Genomic DNA, 20961 nt, shown 5'->3' on the forward strand with positions numbered 1-20961 from the left:
GGTTTGCTTATGTTAATTGATAGATATTCATTACTAAATCCCATCTTTTAGTTACTATTTTTTTTACCTTGTTAAATGAAACAATTATTGTACCTGTAATTAAGATCATTCCATTGGACCTTGCTGTGCTGTGAATGCCTCCCTAGGTAGTTATTCTCTTCCATTTGTAATAAGCCTTGGCTAATATTTTCCCCTGGTTTAGCATCAAATATTCATTAGACTTTGAGCACTTAGAAGGCTAGAGACTGGGGTTCTGCTTCCCTTGTTACCATGTTGTTCAGCACTGTGCTTGACACACAACAGGTGCTCAATTCATGCTGATTGGATCGTTAGAACTTTCTTCAGCTGCAGTATCCCAGCACTCAGATTCAGCAAACTGATTGCCTATGGGCTGCTTTCAGTCCACAGACATGGTTTTTTTTGGCATGAATGCTGTTTAAAAATTTTGAATTTATGGTCAACATCTGTAATTTATGAAAATTTTCATTAAATTTTAGATTTCTGGCTTCTTTTATATATTGTGGTATCTTATTTGGGCCCAGATTCCTGCATGAGACCTAAGTCTGCATTGGGTAGGGCATGCTTTTCTAGCTTCCCAGCAGACCCACTTTAAATTCTTGGCCCCTGAGAGCATCTGAATTTGGAACCTCTGGAATAACACCATTATTTATTTATTTATTTATTTATTTATTTATTTATTTATTTTTGGCTGAGTTGGGTCTTCGTTGCTGTGCGTGGGCTTCCTCTAGTTGCGGCGAGCGGGGGTTACTCTTCGTTGCGGTGCGCCGGCTTCTTATTGTCGTGGCTTCTCTTGTTGTGGAGCATGGGCTCTAGGCACGTGGGCTTCAGTAGTTGTGGCTCACAGGCTCTAGAACGCAGGCTCAGTAGTTGTGGCGCATGGGCTTAGTTGCTCTGCGGCATGTGGGATCTTCCTGGGCCAGGGCTCAAACCCGTGTCTCCTGCATTGGTAGGCGGATTCTCAATCACTGCACCAGCAGGGAAGCCCTGGAATAACACCATTTAAAGCAGCTTAGTTACTGAAACATTAAAGGAACTTTTTCCTTAGGTGTTATCAGCTGGAATGCAAGAATTTACAAATTGTAATAAAGTTTTCTGAGGAATCTGGGGAAATATGTTTTCTATAACATACCTTTAAAAGTCACATGGCATGATTTGGAGTTCCTAAAAGAATTTAAGTGTCTTTTGGGGCTACTTGACCAGATGGATGGTATTTTAGGATCCATATAGAGCATTTCCAGGAATGGGGCCTTTTCCCACATTTTCATGCACTCTTTTCCAAAATTTAGCAATATCTTAGCACAGTGGATTTCAGTGTGTGGTCCCTGGACCAGCAGCATCAGTATTAATTACCGAGGAATTGTTAGAAATGCATATTCTCTGGCCCTTCCCTGCTGAATCAGAAACTCTAGGGGTGGGGCCCAGCAATCTGTGGTTTAATGAGCTCTCTAGGTGACTCTGAATCAGTCTGTTAAGAGGATGAAATACAATATGGTAATATAATTTAGATAGAAATTTAGTTTGTTTTTTATTTCTGAAAAGTTTTTAAATTATTGACCAGTTCAACCTGAGAATTATTTAAATTTTGAACCGTGAAACTTGTTATGGCCTTATAATTGAGAATTAAGGTTCACACAAGTTATCAAGCTCAGTGAGAGAGTTCTGGATTCCTCCCGTCTACCACAGTTGTGGAGAGCACTCAACTCTCTCATCTGGCCTGGGAGCCATTGGCCAAGTGTGTTAAGCCAGGCCCTCCATGGCTCCAGGCTTATGTTCTCTTGGTAAAAGAGAGACACAGCATGCTCATTATACTTCAGCCTTGCCCAGGACCTTTGGTTTGGGAGTCACTCTGTGTCTGGTCAAACTGGACCCCTTTGGCACTGTCCTACTGCTTTGAGAAATAATGGCATGTAGCAAGTGACTAATAAATATTACTGTTGTTGTTGTTATTATAGAGGGCTGGCTGTGTCCACTTAGGTTAAGAAGATTCACAAGGCTGTATACTCCAGTTTCCAGATAGAAATCTACAATATAGTGTGGATAGTGGCTGCATGTTATAATTTGCAATGGGTCACGTGCAGCCTTGCTGCAGAGCAGACAAATAGTCCAGAGGTCTTAGCATTCCTTCTGTGACATCCTCCTCTTTATATTTAAGACTATATTCATTTGTTTTACCAATTTCTAACTTTACTTTGCTATTGTGCACAGTGTTTTTGTAATCTCTAAGCTTTTCATGTAAAGCAGAAAGAATCTGTATTAGAGCAAGGAGCTCACTAAAAGCCAGAGGTGATGGTATGGTTTAGCAAGTAATCTCCATGAAGGGTGTGGCCGGTACACCAGACTGTAGGGGTGGCAGCCAGGTAAGGAAGAGGCAACTGTCCAGTTTGGAGGCATGGAATTCTCCTGATATTACAGCAGAACTTGAAAAAATATCTACGGGGCTCATTTATAAAATAGAGTCCTATTGTCTGCAGGACTTTCTTTTCTTGCATGGTAAAGTTCTTCCATATGAAAGATCTCGAAGGACGAGCCAAATGTTCCTCTAAAGGCACTTTAGTTATCAGTGTGCTTTGATATGTAATAGGTAGTTTTTGTTTTTAAGATAAGGACATGTTTAATATTTAGAAGGAGAAAACGTTAAAGAGGTTGTGTAGATCAACTCAATCATATAAAGCACCAGCTAAACGATTGGCAAAATGTTTTGTTATCCCTGAAATTTTTCATCCTAGTACCAGAATATCTCCTTTGTTGAACAGCGTTACTGCTGCAAGACTGGGATATGCTGACCCATAAGAGGAAGGCCTGGCTGTGACAGGGAGGGAAATTAGGACAAGGCTTGTAATATATAAGATTTTTCTCTGTTATCCTTCACTTTGAATTAGTTTTGATTCCTTGAGTGAGAACTCACCTCTCTGTGATCTGACCTAGGAGATATTGGCCAAGCTTCACTAAACAGAAGATCATTTCTTGACTTGCAGTGCTGAGAAAAACACTTGAATTCCAAAATATCTAACCCTAAGCAAGGTAAATGCTAGGAGTTTTAAAAGCTTTCCTGAAAGTCAGATAGAGAACTCTCATTTTAAAAAGTCGGTTATTGTAACGTACAGCATGGTGACTACAGTTAATAACACTGTATTGCATGTGTGAAAGCTGCTGAGAGAGTAAGTCCTGAAAGTTCTCATCACAAGAAAAAAAATTTTGTGAGTAGGTAGGGTGACAGATGTTTTAAAAAAAGTCAATTATGTTTGCATCCTGTAGGCAGCTTCCAACAGGAGGTATTCCATTTTATTTTATTTTATTTTTTAATTTATTTAATTTATTATTTTTATTTTTGTCTGTGTTGGGTCTTTGTTGCTGCGCGTGGGCTTTCTCTAGTTTTGGCGAGTGGGGGCTGCTCTTGGTTGCGGTGCGCGGGCTTCTCATTGTGGTGGCTTCTCTTGTTGTGGAGCACGGGCTCTAGGCGCACAGGCTTCAGTAGTTGTGGCTCGCGGACTCTAGAGCGCAGGCTCAGTAGTTGTGGCGCATAGGCTTAGTTGCTCCGCGGCATGTGGGATCTTCCTGGACCAGGGCTCGAACCCATGTCCCCTGCATTGGCAGGCGGATGCTTAACCACTACGCCACCAGGGAAGTCCAGGTATTTTAAAATAGTTAAAATTTCTAGGTAGATTTTGTGAAGAATATTCTTTATCTGATATAATTTCTGAAAGCTTGTAAAGGTAAAAAAAATTCTTCCCTTAAAATTTTAATTTGTATTATGTTTACTTTAAAAAATGTATAAGTATACAGTAAAAAGAAAGTTTCCTTCAGAATTCTGTCCTCACGGTTCCCATTGTAGGATGGTTCTCTGCATTCCGTATACTTTAGAATAGAGAGAAAAACAAAAAAGAAGCAAACACAAAAAGTTCAAAAACAATCCAACAGTAAAGACCATTGGCGATGAAAAAACAGCAATAGGAGTTTGTCACTGTTGGTGAGTAAATTTGTAAAATAAATTTAATTCCACATTATTTAATGATAAGAGTAGCTTGTTATGAAACCTAAACTCTTAGTAGAAAAGGGCATCGAAACAGATAATTTAAACTTCCTCAGAGGTGTGTCAGGGATCCAGGAAATGAAAATAGTGAGAGGCTGAGAGCCAGAAGAGCTGAGTCCTTGTGTTCCATCTGACTCATGTTAACGGGGTCATGGCCTCTGTAAGGCAGTCTTTAGGTAGTGTAGGATTTAATTTAAATTTATTTATTTTTTTATTTCTGATGGTGTTGGGTCTTCGTTTCTGTGCAAGGGCTTTCTCTAGTTGCAGCGAGCAGGGGCCACTCTTCATTGCGGTGCGCGGGCCTCTCACTATCACGGCCTCTCTTGTTGCGGAGCACAGGCTCCAGACGCGCAGGCTCAGTAGTTGTGGCTCACGGGCCTAGCTGCTCCGCGGCATGTGGGATCTTCCCAGACCAGGGCTCGAACCCGTGTCCCCTGCATTGGCAGGCAGACTCTCAACCACTGCGCCACCAGGGAAGCCCCTAGGTAGTGTAGGATTTAGAGACCGTAGAAGAAGCTTAGGTCTTAAGAGCCTTGATCCTTCTTTCAATAAATCAAACATAACTTATTGATGGAGATAAATCACTGGTAAAAACAAACAAATGAGAAATGTCCAGCAGGTAACAATTCCAAATTGAGAAAGCAAGTAGACAAGTGTCAACACCACTGATAGTGACCTTGAAGTCTTTAGATAACTTGTGTGCTTTAACTCCACTGACCTGAATTGAATAAAATGTACTCTTTAAAAAAAAATTTATTATTATTGTTTTTAAATGTACTCTTTTAAACTTTATATCATAGGGGTATTTTAGTAAGCTTGTCTGGAAATAAGGACTTTGGTAATAAGAGACCAAACCTCAAGGAGGTTTGAGGCAAACACTTATTTTTAAAAGTTCAACTTAAAAGAGCAGTGCTGGACTTCCCTGGTGGCGCAGTGGTTAAGAATCCGCCTGCCAATGCAGGGGACACAGGTTTGAGCCCAGGTCTGGGAAGATCTCACATGCTGCAGAGCACCTAACCCTGTGTGCCACAACTACTGAGCCTGTGCCTTAGAGCCCATGAGCCACAACTACGGAGCCTGCATGCCACAGCTACTGAAACCTGTGCGCCTAGAGCCCGTGCTCCGCAACAAGAGAAGCCACCACAGTGAGAAGCCCGCGCACCTCAACTAGAGAAAGCCCGTGTGCAGCAGTGAAGACCCAATACAGCCAAAGATAAATAAATAAATTAAAAAAAAAAAAAAGAGCAGTGCCATTTTCAGAACATGATTCTTGGTTATCAAAGAAATGCCTGACTTGGGACGGTGAGGGTTTCTAGGCTTACAGCCATGATGCATAGAACTATGTTTTCTGTGGTTACACATTAAAGCCAGAATGTTGCTGTTTCATCTTAGAATGGACTTCAGAGTTTTAGAAGAGTTTCTTTTCCTTGTAGAAAACAGCAGGGTAAAGAAAGGTATATAGTTGAGTTCTTACATTTTTAAGGGGGCTCTAAAAGCAGATATTCTGCGGGTTGTGGTTAGTGTGTAGAGTATAAAAAGCTGCCTTTTTCTAGTCGGTATGAATTTATAGATAAATATGAAAATGTACTTATGTGTCTGTATTTTGAAAACCATTTGTTTTGAAATATGAGGAAAACCATATAACTGTTTTGAAATATGAGGAAATGGAGTGGATTTCATTGAGTTGTATCATGTTTTCATTGTCTTATGTTTGAACTTTTACTAATAATTTGATTTCATTTTAACAGATCTTTTTGTTTTTACCTTCTTTTCATGTTTAGCATGCGTACAATATACTATGTCGCTTATTTTGGATTTAGTTGAGCATGCAGCATATTGCCTGGCGTATAGCAGCTGGTGCTTAATAACTGTTCATTTGAGTCCATGAATTTAATATATGGCTATTGTATTAAGATGTTTGCTGACATAATCCTTTTGATGGTTCATTTTTTTCCATTAACCATTTATTTTCAGGTAATTAAAAGGAGATTTTTTAATAGAACATTATAAAAAGAAAATATTAATATTGGTGCTCTGGTTAATATAGACATTTAAAAATTTTTAGAGAGGAAAATAGATTGGTTGACACATTTAAAAACAAATGGCATAATATGAAAAGCATAGATAAATTTTCTGGGAGTGGGTGTGGTGTGTTAGGGAATGAAAAAGGATGAATAGACTTTACATATAAGATCAAGAGTAAATCTTCAAAAATGATTCCTGCTATAATAAAGATGCCAATAATTTATCTCCCATTGTATCATTCTCCTTTCTTGGAGAGAAATATATTTGGTATGCTCTAATTCTTACATTATGATTGAGCTGTAAAAAGTATGAGCTAGTATCCCTCCATCCCGTACAACTTATGTATGAATGCCATAGAAATTGAAGTCGAAAGTTGTTAAATTTCACTGATTGTGAATTGTCTCTGTGGTTACACGAACTCTTTTTATTCCCTCTTTCTAGTCATACAGTTTATCACGAAAGAAAATTGTGCACTACACCTGTTTTGACCAACGGAAAAGAGCAAATGCAGCATTTTTGATAGGTGCTTATGCCGTAAGTACTTTTTTCATGATTATTTTCTATAATCAGGCCAATGGAATGCTAACACTGTCAGATAAAATCCAGGCCACTTTTTCAGTGGAATTGGGAGATGGTGAAGATTATTAGCAGCTTGGGAATTGATCTGGAATGGAAAGTGTGGACCAGTATTGATCATCTGTTTACTCTTGGATCTTATTTTCCATTAGCTAATGAGAGAATCTTGGGACTGCAATGTGTAGCTTGTATTCCACAGTTGTATAGGTGTTTTTAATAAAAAGAATACCCAGAAAGGATATTTACAGGAAAAAAATATGTAGTGGAAGATTATTAAAGACTTAATGGTTTCCTTTTTTTGGGGATAAGAGGAAATCCTTGATTGCATGGGGAAGGATCATCATTATTATTCTTATCAGTCCATTTATTTATCTATACAAGTGTTTGCAGTAAGCAAACTGAATATAAATCCTGCTTATATTGCAACTTCCCTAATGACTAGACATGACTTTTCAAAAATAATTTTGATTAGAAATTTTGTTCTCTGTAGGCACTAAAATGTAAATGTGAGTTCCACGTGAATGTGCTACACAATTTTTTTTTTTTTTAAACTTTTTTTTACTTCTGCGGTACGCAGGCCTCTCACTGTTGTGGCCTCTCCCGTTGCGGAGCACAGGCTCCGGATGCGCAGGCTCAGTGGCCATAGCCCACGGGCCCAGCCGCTCCGCGGCATGCGGGATCCTCCCGGACCGGGGCACGAACCCGTGTCCCCTGCATCGGCAGGCGGACTCTCAACCACTGTGCCACCAGGGAAGCCCATGTGCTACACAATTTTGTTGTGAATACTTCTAGAATTTTCTATATATACTGGGATTGGGCAGGCAGGGGAGAGAGGTGTCCTTTTCCCTCTCATCCTTCAGGAAGGTCGGTGTTTCTCTAAAGCCTGGAAGCTCACTGCTGCATGACCTTTCAGCGGCTTCCTTCTGAAGACCTTGATGGAAGGAGGCACCAGCTACTAGACATCAAACTCTGCCACATCAACCCAAAAGCTTTGGGGGAAAAAGCCCAGCTGTGCTGTTGAAAAGACTGTCAGCTGTTGCAGGGTGTAGGCTGAGGATAGTGGCAGGCTGACAGCCAGACCGCAGCCCGGGGCCTTTTTTCCAGAACTGAGATGCCCAGCTCTGTCCACCTTTTCTCATCAGGATGTGGCTACAGTAAAGCCTTGGGCCATCCCTTGTGGTACTTTTCTTTCCTGCTCCATAGACAGCATGCTATATTATTTGGAATCATGACTAAGAATCAGAAGCACAGTTTTTCATCCTAAAGTGGCTCTGTGATGAGGGGTAAGCCACTTTATCTTTCTTAGCTTTACTTAGTTTCCTTATCTGTAAAATGAGAGGGTTGGATATAATGACCTCTAAGTTTCCTTCCAATTCTGAGGATACTAGGATTATTTGTAGCGCCAGCCAGGCTCTTGCTTTTATTTTAAGAGCATGCATGAAAAGCTGGCTGTTGGCATGAAGGTTCAGTGAAGTGCTGGTTTAAGCTGAATTAAGCAGGCATGCTTATTTTTCACTTTGATAATTACTATTTATTTGAAACTGATAATTGACACCGTGTTTAAATTATGGAGAGTCTGTAATAACCTCTGGATTCAAGCCACGTAAACAAGCCTGTCTTCCTGAGGGGTTTTGTGATGTTTTTGAGCACGTTATTCGAGAGTCCTTTGTCACAGGGATTGCCATCAGGAAGAGGTCATTTGTTACTCGCTCCTTCCCCGCTCTTCCCCTCCTTCACCCCTTCTTTCTCTTATTTTCTTTCTTAATGCCCGTCCTTCCTGTTTTTAGTGTCTTCCTTAATTTCAGCATGGCACCTTTGGAATTTTGAATGGAAGTTTAGTTCTAATAGATACGTTGAGCTTGGGGATAAAATATATCTTCTAATGCAGAAGTTTCCACCACTTTAAAGCAGCCAAATGAAAGAAAAGCAGTCTGAGGAAATGCTGAGGGCAGCATGAGCTTGTCTTAAATGCTGATTACGGTCCTGAGAGGCAGTGTAATTATTATTTTACTAGTCATTTCCCAGCTGATTTTCTTTTCAAATTTGAGAAATGTGTTCCCCAGAAAGCTTTTTGACAAAACCCTTAATAAAAATGAGAACCAGGAATTGTAAACTTTCCTTAAAGAAAATTTTGTGCCTGCCTTTGTATTATATGTATGCATTTAATAGTTGACTCAAGTATTTTAAGAAGACAGTAATGGCCTTATACATACATCTCAGCTAAGATTCGTATGTATTACATATTGCTATTTGGGTAAGTCATAATCTCCTGGGGGAATCTTCTTGGGCATAAAAGACTTTTAATTTTGGAGTAGCCGTGTAGCCAAACGGGGTGAGCTATGTACATGTGTATTTTTCAGAATCCCCAGCTGTGAAGGTGTTCCTCTTTTTAATATGTGGTATCAGCCCTCTATCGAGGGGCACTGACGACTAATTTGTACTAAGACAAGCCTTTTTCCCTGAGCCTTATTCTTCTCATTTGTAAAATTTGGTTAATACCAGGGTTTTCTGGTCTACTTCACAGGATTATTATCAAGGTCAAATATCTAACTGCCTGTCTGATAGCACCACATAATATATCCAAATGATATGTCACATTTACTGTGGCAGAATTTTTTATTCCTTCTCTCCACAAACCTATTTATTCCCCTACTCATTGCCTTTTTAGTAAATGAGCTACCATCAGCAACTTACTGAATCAGAGGATCGTAGTCATTTTGATTCCTGTTGTTTCCTCTTCCCACATTGTACTCATCAGTAATTTCTAACTCTAAAACACATATTGAGTCAGAATACTTCTTTCCCTCTCTGTTGCTATCACCTAGTCCAAGCCACTGTCACCGTTCACCTGAATGCCCACCACAGCTTCATACATTGTCTCCTTTTCACACCCTTGCTTTCCTTTAATCCAGTTGCTACACAATTGTCAGAGTAATGTTTTAAAACTATAAATTAGATCATTGCCCTCTTTCAAATCTGTCTAATGATCGCTCGCTCTTCTTGGCATGAAATTCAGCCTCCTTACCAATGCCATGAAGGTCCTCCCTGATCTGGCCCTTTCTCCCTCTGTGATCACCTTACTCAAAGATGCTCCCATCCCGCTGGCCTTCTAGCCGTGGAATTGCAAGTGTGCTCCTGCCGGAAGGCCTTGATATTTCTGTTCTCTCTCTCTCACCTCAGGTTTTTACCTCAGACCCTTGCATTGCTTCTTCCATCTGATCTGATGTCACCTCCTCAGAGAGACTTTCTCTTGAGTTTTACCTTGCTTCCTCCACCTCCAGTCACCCTCTAGCCCTTTGCTGTTTTAGTCATTGTTCTGTAGTACTCTACTACTTGAAATTATCTGGTTCATTTGTGTATTTACTTGTTATTTCTTTCCTAGGCTAGAGGGTAGGGACCTTGTCTGTTTTGTTCATTGCTGTGTCTAGGAGGTGATAAACTATTTAATCAGGGGTTAGGCCCAGGCATTCACCAGTTGAACTGGAAACTGGCCACAGTGGGGCCTTTCTGCTGTGCTGAATCATGGGAAAGTCCAGGGTTGGGGGCAGGGCCTCAGGGAAGAGACGAGGTGGCCAGCCTGGAGGGGACTGGAGGATTTACCAACTGGAATGGAACTATTTCGGTACTTGAACACTGAGCATCAGTTTAGAACTGTGCCTGGCCTATGGTAGGTGCTCCATAAATATCTACTGAATGAATGAATAATGGAATGATAAAATATGAAAGAAAGAAGGAAGGTGACTTTCTTTGGGTAACTTCAGAGAGAAACTGAAAATGATCAAATTGGATCAAATTGGACATAAAGTTTAAAGTCATGTCTTCCTCATTACCAGAAATATTTGCAGTAATGATTGAGCCAACCATGTTGTTTTTTTTAAAAAATTTTTTGGCTGCGTTGGGTCTTCGTTGCTGCACAAGGGCTTTCTCTAGTTGTGGTGAGTGGGGGCTACTCTTCGTTGCGATGTGCGGGCTTCCCATCGCGGTGGCTTCTCTGTTGTGGAGCACGGGCTCTAGGCGTGTGGGCTTCAGTAGTTGTGGCACTTGGGCTCCGTAGTTGTGGCTTGCGGGCTGTAGAGTGCAGGCTCAGTAGTTGTGGCGCAGGGGCTTAGTTGCTCCGCGGCATGTGGGATCTTCCTGGACCAGTGCTCGAACCCGTGTCCCCTGCATTGGCAGGCGGATTCTTAACCACTGCACCACCAGGGAAGTCCCTCAACCATGATCTTTAAAGATGCAGAATCAAAGCAAAGGTTATAGACCAAGGACAGTACCTGTATACAAAGTCACATCACTATCTTGCTGCTTTTTTTTTTTCTTTTTTGATAAACTTTGTTTTCAATTATTTTTATTATGGTAAAATACTATATGTAAAATTTACTATCTTAATAATTTTTCTTTGTTTTTTATTATTTTTTATTGAGGTATAACTGACATAACATATTAGTTTCAGAGGTACAACAAAATGATTCAATATCTGCAAATAATTGCAAAATGACCACTACAACAAATCCAGTTAACATCTGTCACCATACAGAGTTACCAAAAATCTTTTTTTCTTTGATGCATCTTAAGCATTTTTAAGGGTATAGTTCAGTAGTATTAGGTACGTTCATATTGTTGTACAACTATCATCCCTTGCTTTTGAGTGTGACATCTTGTGCAGACATTATGTACCTAGAGTCAGGGCTTTGCCTGTGGTTTCTCCGTTAGATCATGACTTCAAGTATGTCACAGAAGCTTTTGTGTTTCTATTTCCTTATCTGTAAGTGAGGGAGAGCCTTTTTATGTTTTATCTCCTAGAGGTGTCATGAGTATCAAAAAGGAGATAAAATACAGAACGTCATGTTCAGTAGGAAATCCACAAACCCTTCTCTGTGGGTGATCTGAAAGCCAGAGTTGCTGGAATGATGTGGCCACTGGAGATCACAGTGACGCGCGGCAGATGACAGGCACCCATTTCAGGGCAGTCCCCACTCATGAAGCATCTCTTTATCCCTAAGCTGTGACGTTGTGCTCCTTGAGATGGAGGGCTCAGATTTTAAGACTTTGTTGGAAAGATGTTTCCCTTCCAGGACAATACTCAGTGCAGTTTCTGTTTTAGAGTTAGGATGCTTAGATTATCATAGCATCCAAAATACTCCCATATGAATTTGAAGAAGATGACTTTTAAAAAATTAAAATCATGAATTAATTAGTCTCTTGCCACATGCTTAGAGACCAAATCCTCACTTGTTTCTGTATTGTTCGGTTCACAGAACTATGGTAAAGAGATCAAGGAGAATTTGGAGCAGGCCATGATGATTGAAGGATTGGAAAATAATTCAGAGTTAAAGAATTAAGAATTTTTTCAGCTATGTGGAGGATTCTGGTTACCACATTGTGTGTTCCTTAACGCACTTGTTAAGGCCTCATATTGCTAAATAAGGGGTCTAATTATGGATTAACTGGGACTGGCCTGAACCAGATGTCATGTCTGAATCAGGGATGACAAGGCTAAGGTTTGTAGACTTTCCAACCATATCTATGTCTGCTATTTGTTTTGTAGACCATACTTAAGGTCTTAGCAGTTATATTATACCTCTAAGTCTACTACTAATTGCAGAGAAGCCATTCTCCATCTGGTGTAGTGGTTGAGAGCAAAGACTTCAGCAGAGCCACAGGCTTGGCCTTGAATTCACTTGTTTTTTGTGTGTCTTGACCAAGTTATTTAACTCATCCAAACTCCTGTTTTTTCCATCTTTAAAACAGAGATAATAACACTCCGCCTAACATAGTTGCAGTGAGGACTGAAGGAGGTCATGCTCATGAAGGTGTCAGGGCAGTGCCTGGCATTTTAAGCACTTAGGAGTGGCTGGTGCTCTAGGCAGGAAAGTTGTGTGGCCTTCCAAATCTCTTTCTGAGCCATTGTCTTACTTCGCCTGAAGAGCTGAAGGCTGCTCGCCTCTTTTTCTCTGCTTGTCTTCCCTCCTTTCCATCCCTTTTCACACTTAGATCCTCCCTTGACTCAGTAACACTCAGAAGGTTGTTAATGTGATGATTGCTTAGGATAATTCACTGGAAGGTGTGAAGGTGTGTGTATGAGTATTTTCCCCCTCCTAGGATGTTATCTGCATTCTAAAGGAAGAACCTGTCTAAAGCAAATGAATTTCTCATTTTTGAGATGTGTATTCAAGTATTCATTAGTTCAGTGAGTATTTATTTAGCTCACATGAGCTTGACTCAGCATTGTGGTGGGCTCTGGGAAATAAAATAAAAATTTTTTAAAAAAGAAAGAAATAAAAAACGAAGAAAGAATGAATGCCTAGCTTTAGAATAGGGGAACAGATGAGCAATAAGTAATTTGGGAAAAGTGTGTAGTAATAAGTGCCAAATTTGGATAAAAATTCATTCAACAAGTGTTTTTCCAGGCCTTGTCATACATGAGGGCTTGTTCTAGGAGTTGAGGATACTAAGGTGAATAGCTCCCTGCCTTCTGGTGTCGGTGTTGGGGGACCAGGGTCAAACCTAGAGAGATTTGAGAGGGATCAAGGATGACCAACCCCAGTAGGCCAAGTTGGGAAGGGAATATCAGATGGGGGGCATGGCATGGAGGGGAGGATGCTTTTTGGGGAGGATAGGAGGGGTTGGGAAATGATTAAATTATTTTAAACATCTAGTTTGAAAAGAGGATAATTTAATGAATTTAATCTAACAAATTGGCATAACCACATTATAGAAGAAAAGTAGAAAGTTTCTCTTGTAATTATATCTCTCTAAGTTTGAACTATTTACTTAGGTATAATTGCAGTGTAGTTTTGTGAACCTTTTTTCCCTTGGCCTACATATGTTTTGCCTTTTTGTTACCTACGTGACCAAATAATATCCCCTTTAGAGTACATACCATTGTTTAACATTTTAGATTCTTTTCAAAATTTTTTATAATGTGACAAACAACTTTCTGCACTGTAAATGCTTCTTTCTGTGGATTTTTGTCTTTAGATTGCCAGAAGTGTGATTAATAGATTAAAAAAAAAATCAGCATAACTTTAGGCTCTTGGAGTATATTACCATATTTCAGCCAATTTCCACTAAATTTGGTATCATGTGGACTCTTCAGTGTTATATACCTTTGCATAATGGGAATAAACACTAAAGATTTAAAAATTTACTTGGTGGGGCTGGGGGAGGGAAGGATTGGGAGTTTGGGAATTGCAGATGCAAACTAGTATATATAGGACGGATAAACAACACGGTCCTACTGTATAGCACAGGGAACTCTATTCAATATTCTGTGATAAACCGTAATGGAAAATAATATGAAAAAGAATATATATGTATAACTGAATCACTTTGCTGTACAGCAGAAACTAACACGTTGTAAATCAACTATACTTCAGTAAAATAAAAAAACATAAAAATTTAATTGGTGAAAATATTTCATTGTTTTACTAATCATTTTTTAATGATTAGTACCTAGGTTGATTATTCCTGTAGTTTTATTTGTGGGTTTATTAACTTTTTGAATAGCTTGTGTTTTTTAAATTTGTTTATTACTGTATTTGGACCATTAAAAGTTGAAAAGTTACTATCAGTCTCTTTCCTTTAAAAAAAGAAGTCATTTCCCTGTGTCTAATTTGTCTCAATAGATGTAGACCCCTAGAAATCACATCCACCAGTCCAAGTTTCTGTAAGAAATTAGGAAGTCCGTATACCTTAAGTTCTGTTACTTATCAAAATGCTGTATTAATAAGTACTTCTGTGTGGTTGAATACAGAGATGGTTCATTGGAACTGCTGATAATGGACTTATTGATTATTTAACACTGAGTGGCTTACTGAATTTTACAAAAAATTATATTTGGGACAGTATTATTTAAAAGTGGTTAACGTGTGTGTTTGTGTGTGTGTGTGTGTGTTTAAATCATTGGAAAATGGTAAACGAGGCCAACTGACTCTGAATTTGTCTTATTTCTGACTCACAGTTCATCCATAAATTGCAATTTCAGAACTGCTTTAAATTATCATTAAAAAAACTATAGGTTAAACAAATGTTATTTAAAATGTAGGTCAAATTATCAAGAAAATAGTTGGTTCAAAATAATAAAGGTGTTTACCTTAAATATTTATTAAAATAGTAATAAAGTGGATGTCAGCTACCAGTGTTCTGTCAACCTCTGTGGCTTCTTGGTAAACCTACCAGGTAGCGTTTGCTTCTGCTTATAGAAATTGTGGAGAGGAAGGGAGGAGTGGCTTATGGCTGGGGCAGGGCAATTTCCTGTTTGCAGTTCCTTCCTTTTATAGCTTGATAGGTAAGAATGCTAGTGCCTGCAAGTGGGCCAGAGAGGCTTTTATCCTCGCAGGCTTGCATTTTTGGTGTCTTTAAGCAGGTCAGTCTCCCTAAAATCATATCGCATTTTCAATTTCAAACTCTTTGAATTTGGAAATTCTGTTAATCTTCTGCATATGGATAGAGCGATATTATCTTTTTCAACTCTCCTTGCATGTTTCATTTAGCTGTGGGGTAGAGAAATCAGCTGTTTGCTTTTCACTTGTGGAAGGTTTGTTTCTCAAGTTTAACTGTCTTTTCTTCCCCCCTTCTTCCTGCTAACAAGTTTCCTCTGTGCTGTAAACACACACACAGACACACACACACACAGACACACACACACTGTATTTAGGACAGTATATTTCAAGGGTGATACTGTGTCTGCTCACACAGTTTTGAATCTCATTAGTAGCCTTGAAAAGGCATATACTTTCTATGTGAAAAGCTTATTCCGTTTGTTTCATTTCCATACTGAATTCAGGGGATGTACTTTTTTTTTTTAATTAATTTATTTTATTTTTGGCTGCATTGGGTCTTCCTTGCTGCACGCGGGCTTTCTCCAGTTGCGGTGAGCGGGGTCTAACTCCTTGTTGCGGCGCGCAGGCTTCTCGTTGCGGTGGCCTCTCCTGTTGTGGAGCACGAGTCTCCAGAGAGCAGGCTCAGTAGTTGTGGCGCACGGGCTTAGTTGCTCCGCGGCACGCGGGATCTTCCCGGATCAGGGCTCGAACCCGTGTCCCCCTCATTGGCAGGTGGACTCCCAACCACTGCGACCCCAGGGAAGCCAGGGATGTACCTACGTAATGCTTGGAATGGGAAATTTCGTTTTGTTCCCCACAGCAGCCCCAGCATCTAGAACAGTGTCTGACGCATCCTAAGTGCTCAGTGAATACTTGCATGAATGACCGAATGTTTATTTGATAAATAAACATTAGTAACATTGATAAAAACATTGATAAATAAGTTATCTTCCACGATTCTTGAAAGTTTGATATGGGGTAATTAAAAAGCTGGAGTGCTTAAAAATAAATTAGGAAGTCAGTACTAATTATAGAAATAACAAGAATCACAGTGTTTTGAGGCATTACTTTTTTAAATTTACGGAGTAAAATAAGGTGTTTTAAATAGCTCTCTAAAATTTTAGAACTGAAATGGACTTTGTTAATATATATAAACATTTGAAATCAGTATTATGGATGATAGTCTTCATTTTAGCCCCAGCATTATTTCTGTTTTTCTCAGTAGTGGAAAATCCTTATTTATGCATATAAGGTGTTGTTTAAAAATGTCAACCACTTTTTTAACAGTTGTCCTTATACTCTCCATATACTTTTCAATAAGAACTAATTCAAAGGCTCAAAAAAAAAAGAATACTGGAAAAATTTTCCATCAGTTGCATTAAAAAAATTTAACTGTATTCATTTTTTGTTGTTGTTGTTTTGTGTTTTTTTTTGTGGTACGCGGGCCTCTCACTGTTGTGGCCTCTCCCGTTGCGGAGCACAGGCTTCGGACGCGCAGGCTCAGCGGCCATGGCTCACGGGCCCAGCCGCTCCGCGGCATACGGGATCTTCCCGGACCGGGGCACGAACCCGTGTCCCCTGCATCGGTAGGCGGACTCTCAACTACTGCACCACCAGGGAAGCCCAACTGTATTCATTTTTTATGGAAAAAAATTAGAAAAGAGACACTGAAAGCCCTGAAGACATTATTCATTATCATCATGTGACTTGGTGCTAAAAAAACCCAAAAGACTCACTTTTGCAGAACGACTGAAGTATCTCTGTAAGAAACTGACTAGGAAAAAAAAATCCTGCTCCAGTCCTGCTTTCTCAGATGGAGAATCTGAGACCAGAGTGGTCAAGTGTCTTGCCCAGGGTCAAATCCAGTTAGTGAAAGAGAGAGACTAGAACCCTCCGCCAAGTTCTCAGTTGGAGGTATATCCACCCACAGCACATAGCTGAGCAGTGCTAGTCTTGTAATAATACTGTGTCTAAACCACGATATTCTGCAGAAGATTCAAAACAGCATGTAGTGTGAAAGGGTAGGATGTTCCAGTTGGAAAGCAATGTTTCCAATACACTGGTCATGCAGTTTCTCTTCCAGGCAGCATCTAAGCTTTAATTCTGGCTGATGGAGCTAACACCCCAATAAGTTTGTGTAGCAACCAGGTGAAATGGCAGTTTTCCTCACATTTGCCTCAGTGATGTCTATGAATGTCCTAAAGTGGTTCTAAGTGTCAGGAGTGATAGAAAACAGGAGATAGAAAAACAGGAGAACCAAGGAGTGACGTGAAGTAGTTTATCTTAGGACTGGGTTTTCCAAGTTTTTTCACTATAATCCACAGTAAGAAACATATTTTACATTGCAGCTTAGTTCACATACTCATACACACACACACACACACACAGACATGCACATACCATTCACATGAATAATTGAAACAAAAGGTTCATGAAACAATTTTTACCTTACAGTGGGTGAGGTATACTGATGTTTTATATTCTGTCCTATTTTATTAAAGAAAAGTCTTTATCCATTAAATTGATTTTGCTGCTCACAGCCATTGGAGAATCTGCTTGCTGTGCTTAGATCTGAAATGTATTTGCGTGTTTTTTAGGGCATCGATTTTGACACTGAACATGCAGGTGATTGTTTGGCCCATCTGGCCCATCTACAATTAACGCAAACAGCTGAAGTAAATTTTTAAGTGTCCTGAACTCCTCAGAGGTGCCTCTCTCTAAATATCAAGATGTACAGCTGGCTCCCACATGATTTTCATTCATTTGCTACTTGATTATTAGAAAAAGCTGAGTTTGTTTTAAGCCCTCAAATAATACAATTTATCTTTGCACATCGCACTTCCATTTAAATCACTGTGTTTCCCTCAAACTCCTCTCCTACGTATCCCCTTCTTCCTGGCAGCCCAAATGTGCATTTATTCATTTGGGGACAACCTTGAATGAGAAACGTCTGTGCTTGGGTCAGCACTGGGGGCCCTGAGGAGCCAGCGCTGAGCCTGCCTCTGGGTCTGTTATGTGAGTGCCTGTCCAGTTTAGTTTCTAAATTTGTGCTCATGATATGTGATGCCCTATTGACCTCACGACATCTAATCTTAAACCTTAGGTTTGTAAGGGTTTTTGAATGCATACTTTTAATCTATGTAAATTTTATTTCAAGTCTTTCTTTTCTATTTGACATAGTGAATAAAATAGTGGCCGTTTCCCCATTATGGACAGTGAACTAATAACTGAAAAGCCCTCTCCACATGTACTTTCTGAAATTTTAAATAAAGCAGGAGCTAACTGCAGCTCCGTTGAGGTTGCTGTGTGTTGAGTTATTCCTAAGACTCTTAGTGCCCCAAATATGGTCACCACGGCAATAAACTCAGACCATGCCCATGCTGGCTACTAGGTCCCATGTCAGCGCCACTCTGCCCCTGCATCTTTCTTAGTTCTCTCCTTCACTGTGCCTCCGCCTCAGCCTTGCTTCCTGGTGTCCACCCCCTCTCACCTTCCATAATAAATGCTTAGAGGGCTTCTGAATTTTCATTATGGAAAACCAGGCTCTTATGATGAGAACCTAAAGCGAGGGATGTAGTTAGTCAGCAAATTCACGGTTAAAGTAAATAGCTGGGCTAGGTAAGTGTAAGTTCAGCCTGAAAGAGATATTTAGAGTTGCTGTAGTACCTCAGAGAATTATTTAATAGGGGAGTAACATTTGTGGTTCATAGTTTCAAATTAAGGAGCAGACAGACAAGCCTTTCCGTGTGAAGATACATACTGTAGGATGAATCAGACTTTAAAGTTCTTTCATGAGTGGGTGTGTGAGTCAATTAGTGGGGCCTACTTTGGGAAATTTGTAAATTGATTAAAAAAAACACCCCATAATTCCTTTCTCAGAGAAACTTTCTGATGTTTTTTCCGTAATTGGTCCAGTCTCCTCTCCTCTCCTCCCAACTGTTTATTTTGTCATTTCTTATTATCTGACCCAGAACCTGGCTTAATTATAGCTTTTCTCACATTGTCTTGTAATTAATTACGTGTGATATAATCCACTAGAATGAGCTCTTTGCTATTACTTGCTTTGCCATCTCTCTCCTACTAGAATGAGCTCCTTGAGTAGAGGAATGACTGTTACTCACATTTATATCCTCGGTACCTAACATAGTGCCTGTCTGTGTTGTTTTAAGGAATAAGGAATGAACAAGATAGGAGACAGCCGTGGAGGGAATTCAGCTTCCCAAGGTGACTGATCTTGTGTTAACAGTGTGTGAGAAATAATGCAGACTCCAAGCTCGAGGTCTTCATCACACCACTCCTACCCCCAGGTCCTGCAGTTGACTTCTGTAACCCAGGTCTCAGCTGCAGTGCTTTCAATTTGAAATCCACTGCTTATTAAAACTTATGGGAATGGACCCATCCCGTACAAAGAATTTAGGGTTATGCTGTAACTCTCTTAATAGCGTTGCAGGGTATTGTCTGTCTTGGAGTTGGGAAAGCCTTAAATTCCATTAGTTTGAAGGTGGTATTATGTTCCCTTCAGAAATGTGTGAAATTTGGAGAAATTCTCAGTGTCTGTAAGGGAGTTGTAGTTTTGGCAGCAAGCTGCATATTTTGCCAGGAGCCAAATTTTAAGTTTTATTGTCTTTCTGGAAACACATCTGTGAAATAATGGAAAGAGTGACAAAATGTGCTTAATATTTTAAAACAGTTTCTAAAATCATTTTGTTTACTTGTCTCCAAGTCAGATATTTGAATTAAAAAGCAACAACAACTTTTAGAATACCCTGACATTGGGCTATGACATTATTAACACAAAGTTTAAAAAATATATTAGATATTAAATTTTATATATGTGTACTGGCTAATGACAGTATTTTACTTCTGAATTCATGGAAGAGGAAGTTAGATTTTAGTTGTTGATTAAGATCATTCTATTACAGTTAAAAATTGGGGGATTTACCCAGAATGTGGGCAAGTGGATTTCCTTGATAAACTTTATCTTACTTTTTTTTTTTTTTTTAAAGGAACAGTAGTTGACCTAGACCTTGAGTTAAACACAAAGACTACAGGGTGAGATGGTGGTGGGAGTTGTCTACTCTAGCAATCCAGAGAGTAATTCCTCCTCTGAAGAACTGCTCCAGTGGAGCTGTATACAGTGATTCTCCCCTAAGTTACAGAAATAGACGGACCTTAGATAGGCTCTCCTCTCACCCTGCCTGCCCACCCGTACCCTTCCCTCCTCCTCTGCCTCATTGTACTAGGAGGCCTAGAGAAATTAAGTAACCGTCACAAGAGGCAGAACAGGGAGGGACAAGAACCCCCTATAACACTGGCATTCCATTTCTTCCCCTCTTCGTTAGCAGCACCCCCTGTTCAGGTAGACACCCATAGCCAAGTTAACACCATGTGTGAAGTAGCCAGTTACCTCTTTTCTCACACTTTGCTCTTGGCTTTCCTTTATGCCTGTTACTCGTTCACATTCCTTGTTATCTCTGTGTAGCTCTCCACTTCATCTTTTTTTTTCCCTACTATTTCCATCTCTTTCTCCTTCCTCTGTTTCTGATCACATCTCTCCCATTGCTCTGTTCCCTTCCTTTCGCCCCTCCTTCTGTCTTAATTGGCTGGTATATAGAATAGCAATATTGTAATAATTGGAGTTTTTTTGTTATGTGTAACAGAAACTGGCTCTGACTTGCTTAAGCTCAAAACTTTAGAATGAATTTCCTTGTAGTTTAGTCAAAAGAGGGAAGTAGAGGGCTCCTGTAGCCTTCACTGTTTAATAAAAACTCTTTATTCATTTTAATGGGAAATAGCCTTTCCCTCTCCCCTTCTATCTGGTTCATTTGTTCATTCTGTCATTGAGCAAATAATTATTGAGCAGCTGTGCCAGATACTCTTCTAGGCTCTAAGGATATAGCAATGAACGAAAGAGGTAAAAATCCCTGTCCTCATAGAGCTTATATTCTGCTGGGGGAGACAAACAAAGAAATAAAAGGTCAGTGATAATGG

At 39.7% G+C, this 20961-nt stretch overlaps 1 protein-coding gene across 3 annotated transcripts in view; it reads left to right on the forward strand.

The window, feature by feature from the left end:
• CDC14A (cell division cycle 14A) overlaps window positions 1-20961 on the forward strand; it is a 182930-nt gene that overhangs the window by 25275 nt on the left and 136694 nt on the right. For 2 of the 3 annotated variants that reach the window (XM_027114476.1, XM_027114475.1), the window contains exon 4: window positions 6518-6610. In XM_027114476.1, coding sequence (XP_026970277.1) covers window positions 6518-6610 — 93 coding nt within the window. Of the gene's footprint in view, window positions 1-6517; window positions 6611-20961 lie in introns of those variants that run through there. The other variant, XM_027114477.1, reaches the window with a different exon arrangement.

This window comes from Aethalodelphis obliquidens, unplaced genomic scaffold, assembly GCF_003676395.1.
Source record: "Aethalodelphis obliquidens isolate GAN/ISIS:26980383/991018 unplaced genomic scaffold, ASM367639v1 scaffold13, whole genome shotgun sequence".
Lineage (NCBI taxonomy): Eukaryota > Metazoa > Chordata > Mammalia > Artiodactyla > Delphinidae > Aethalodelphis > Aethalodelphis obliquidens.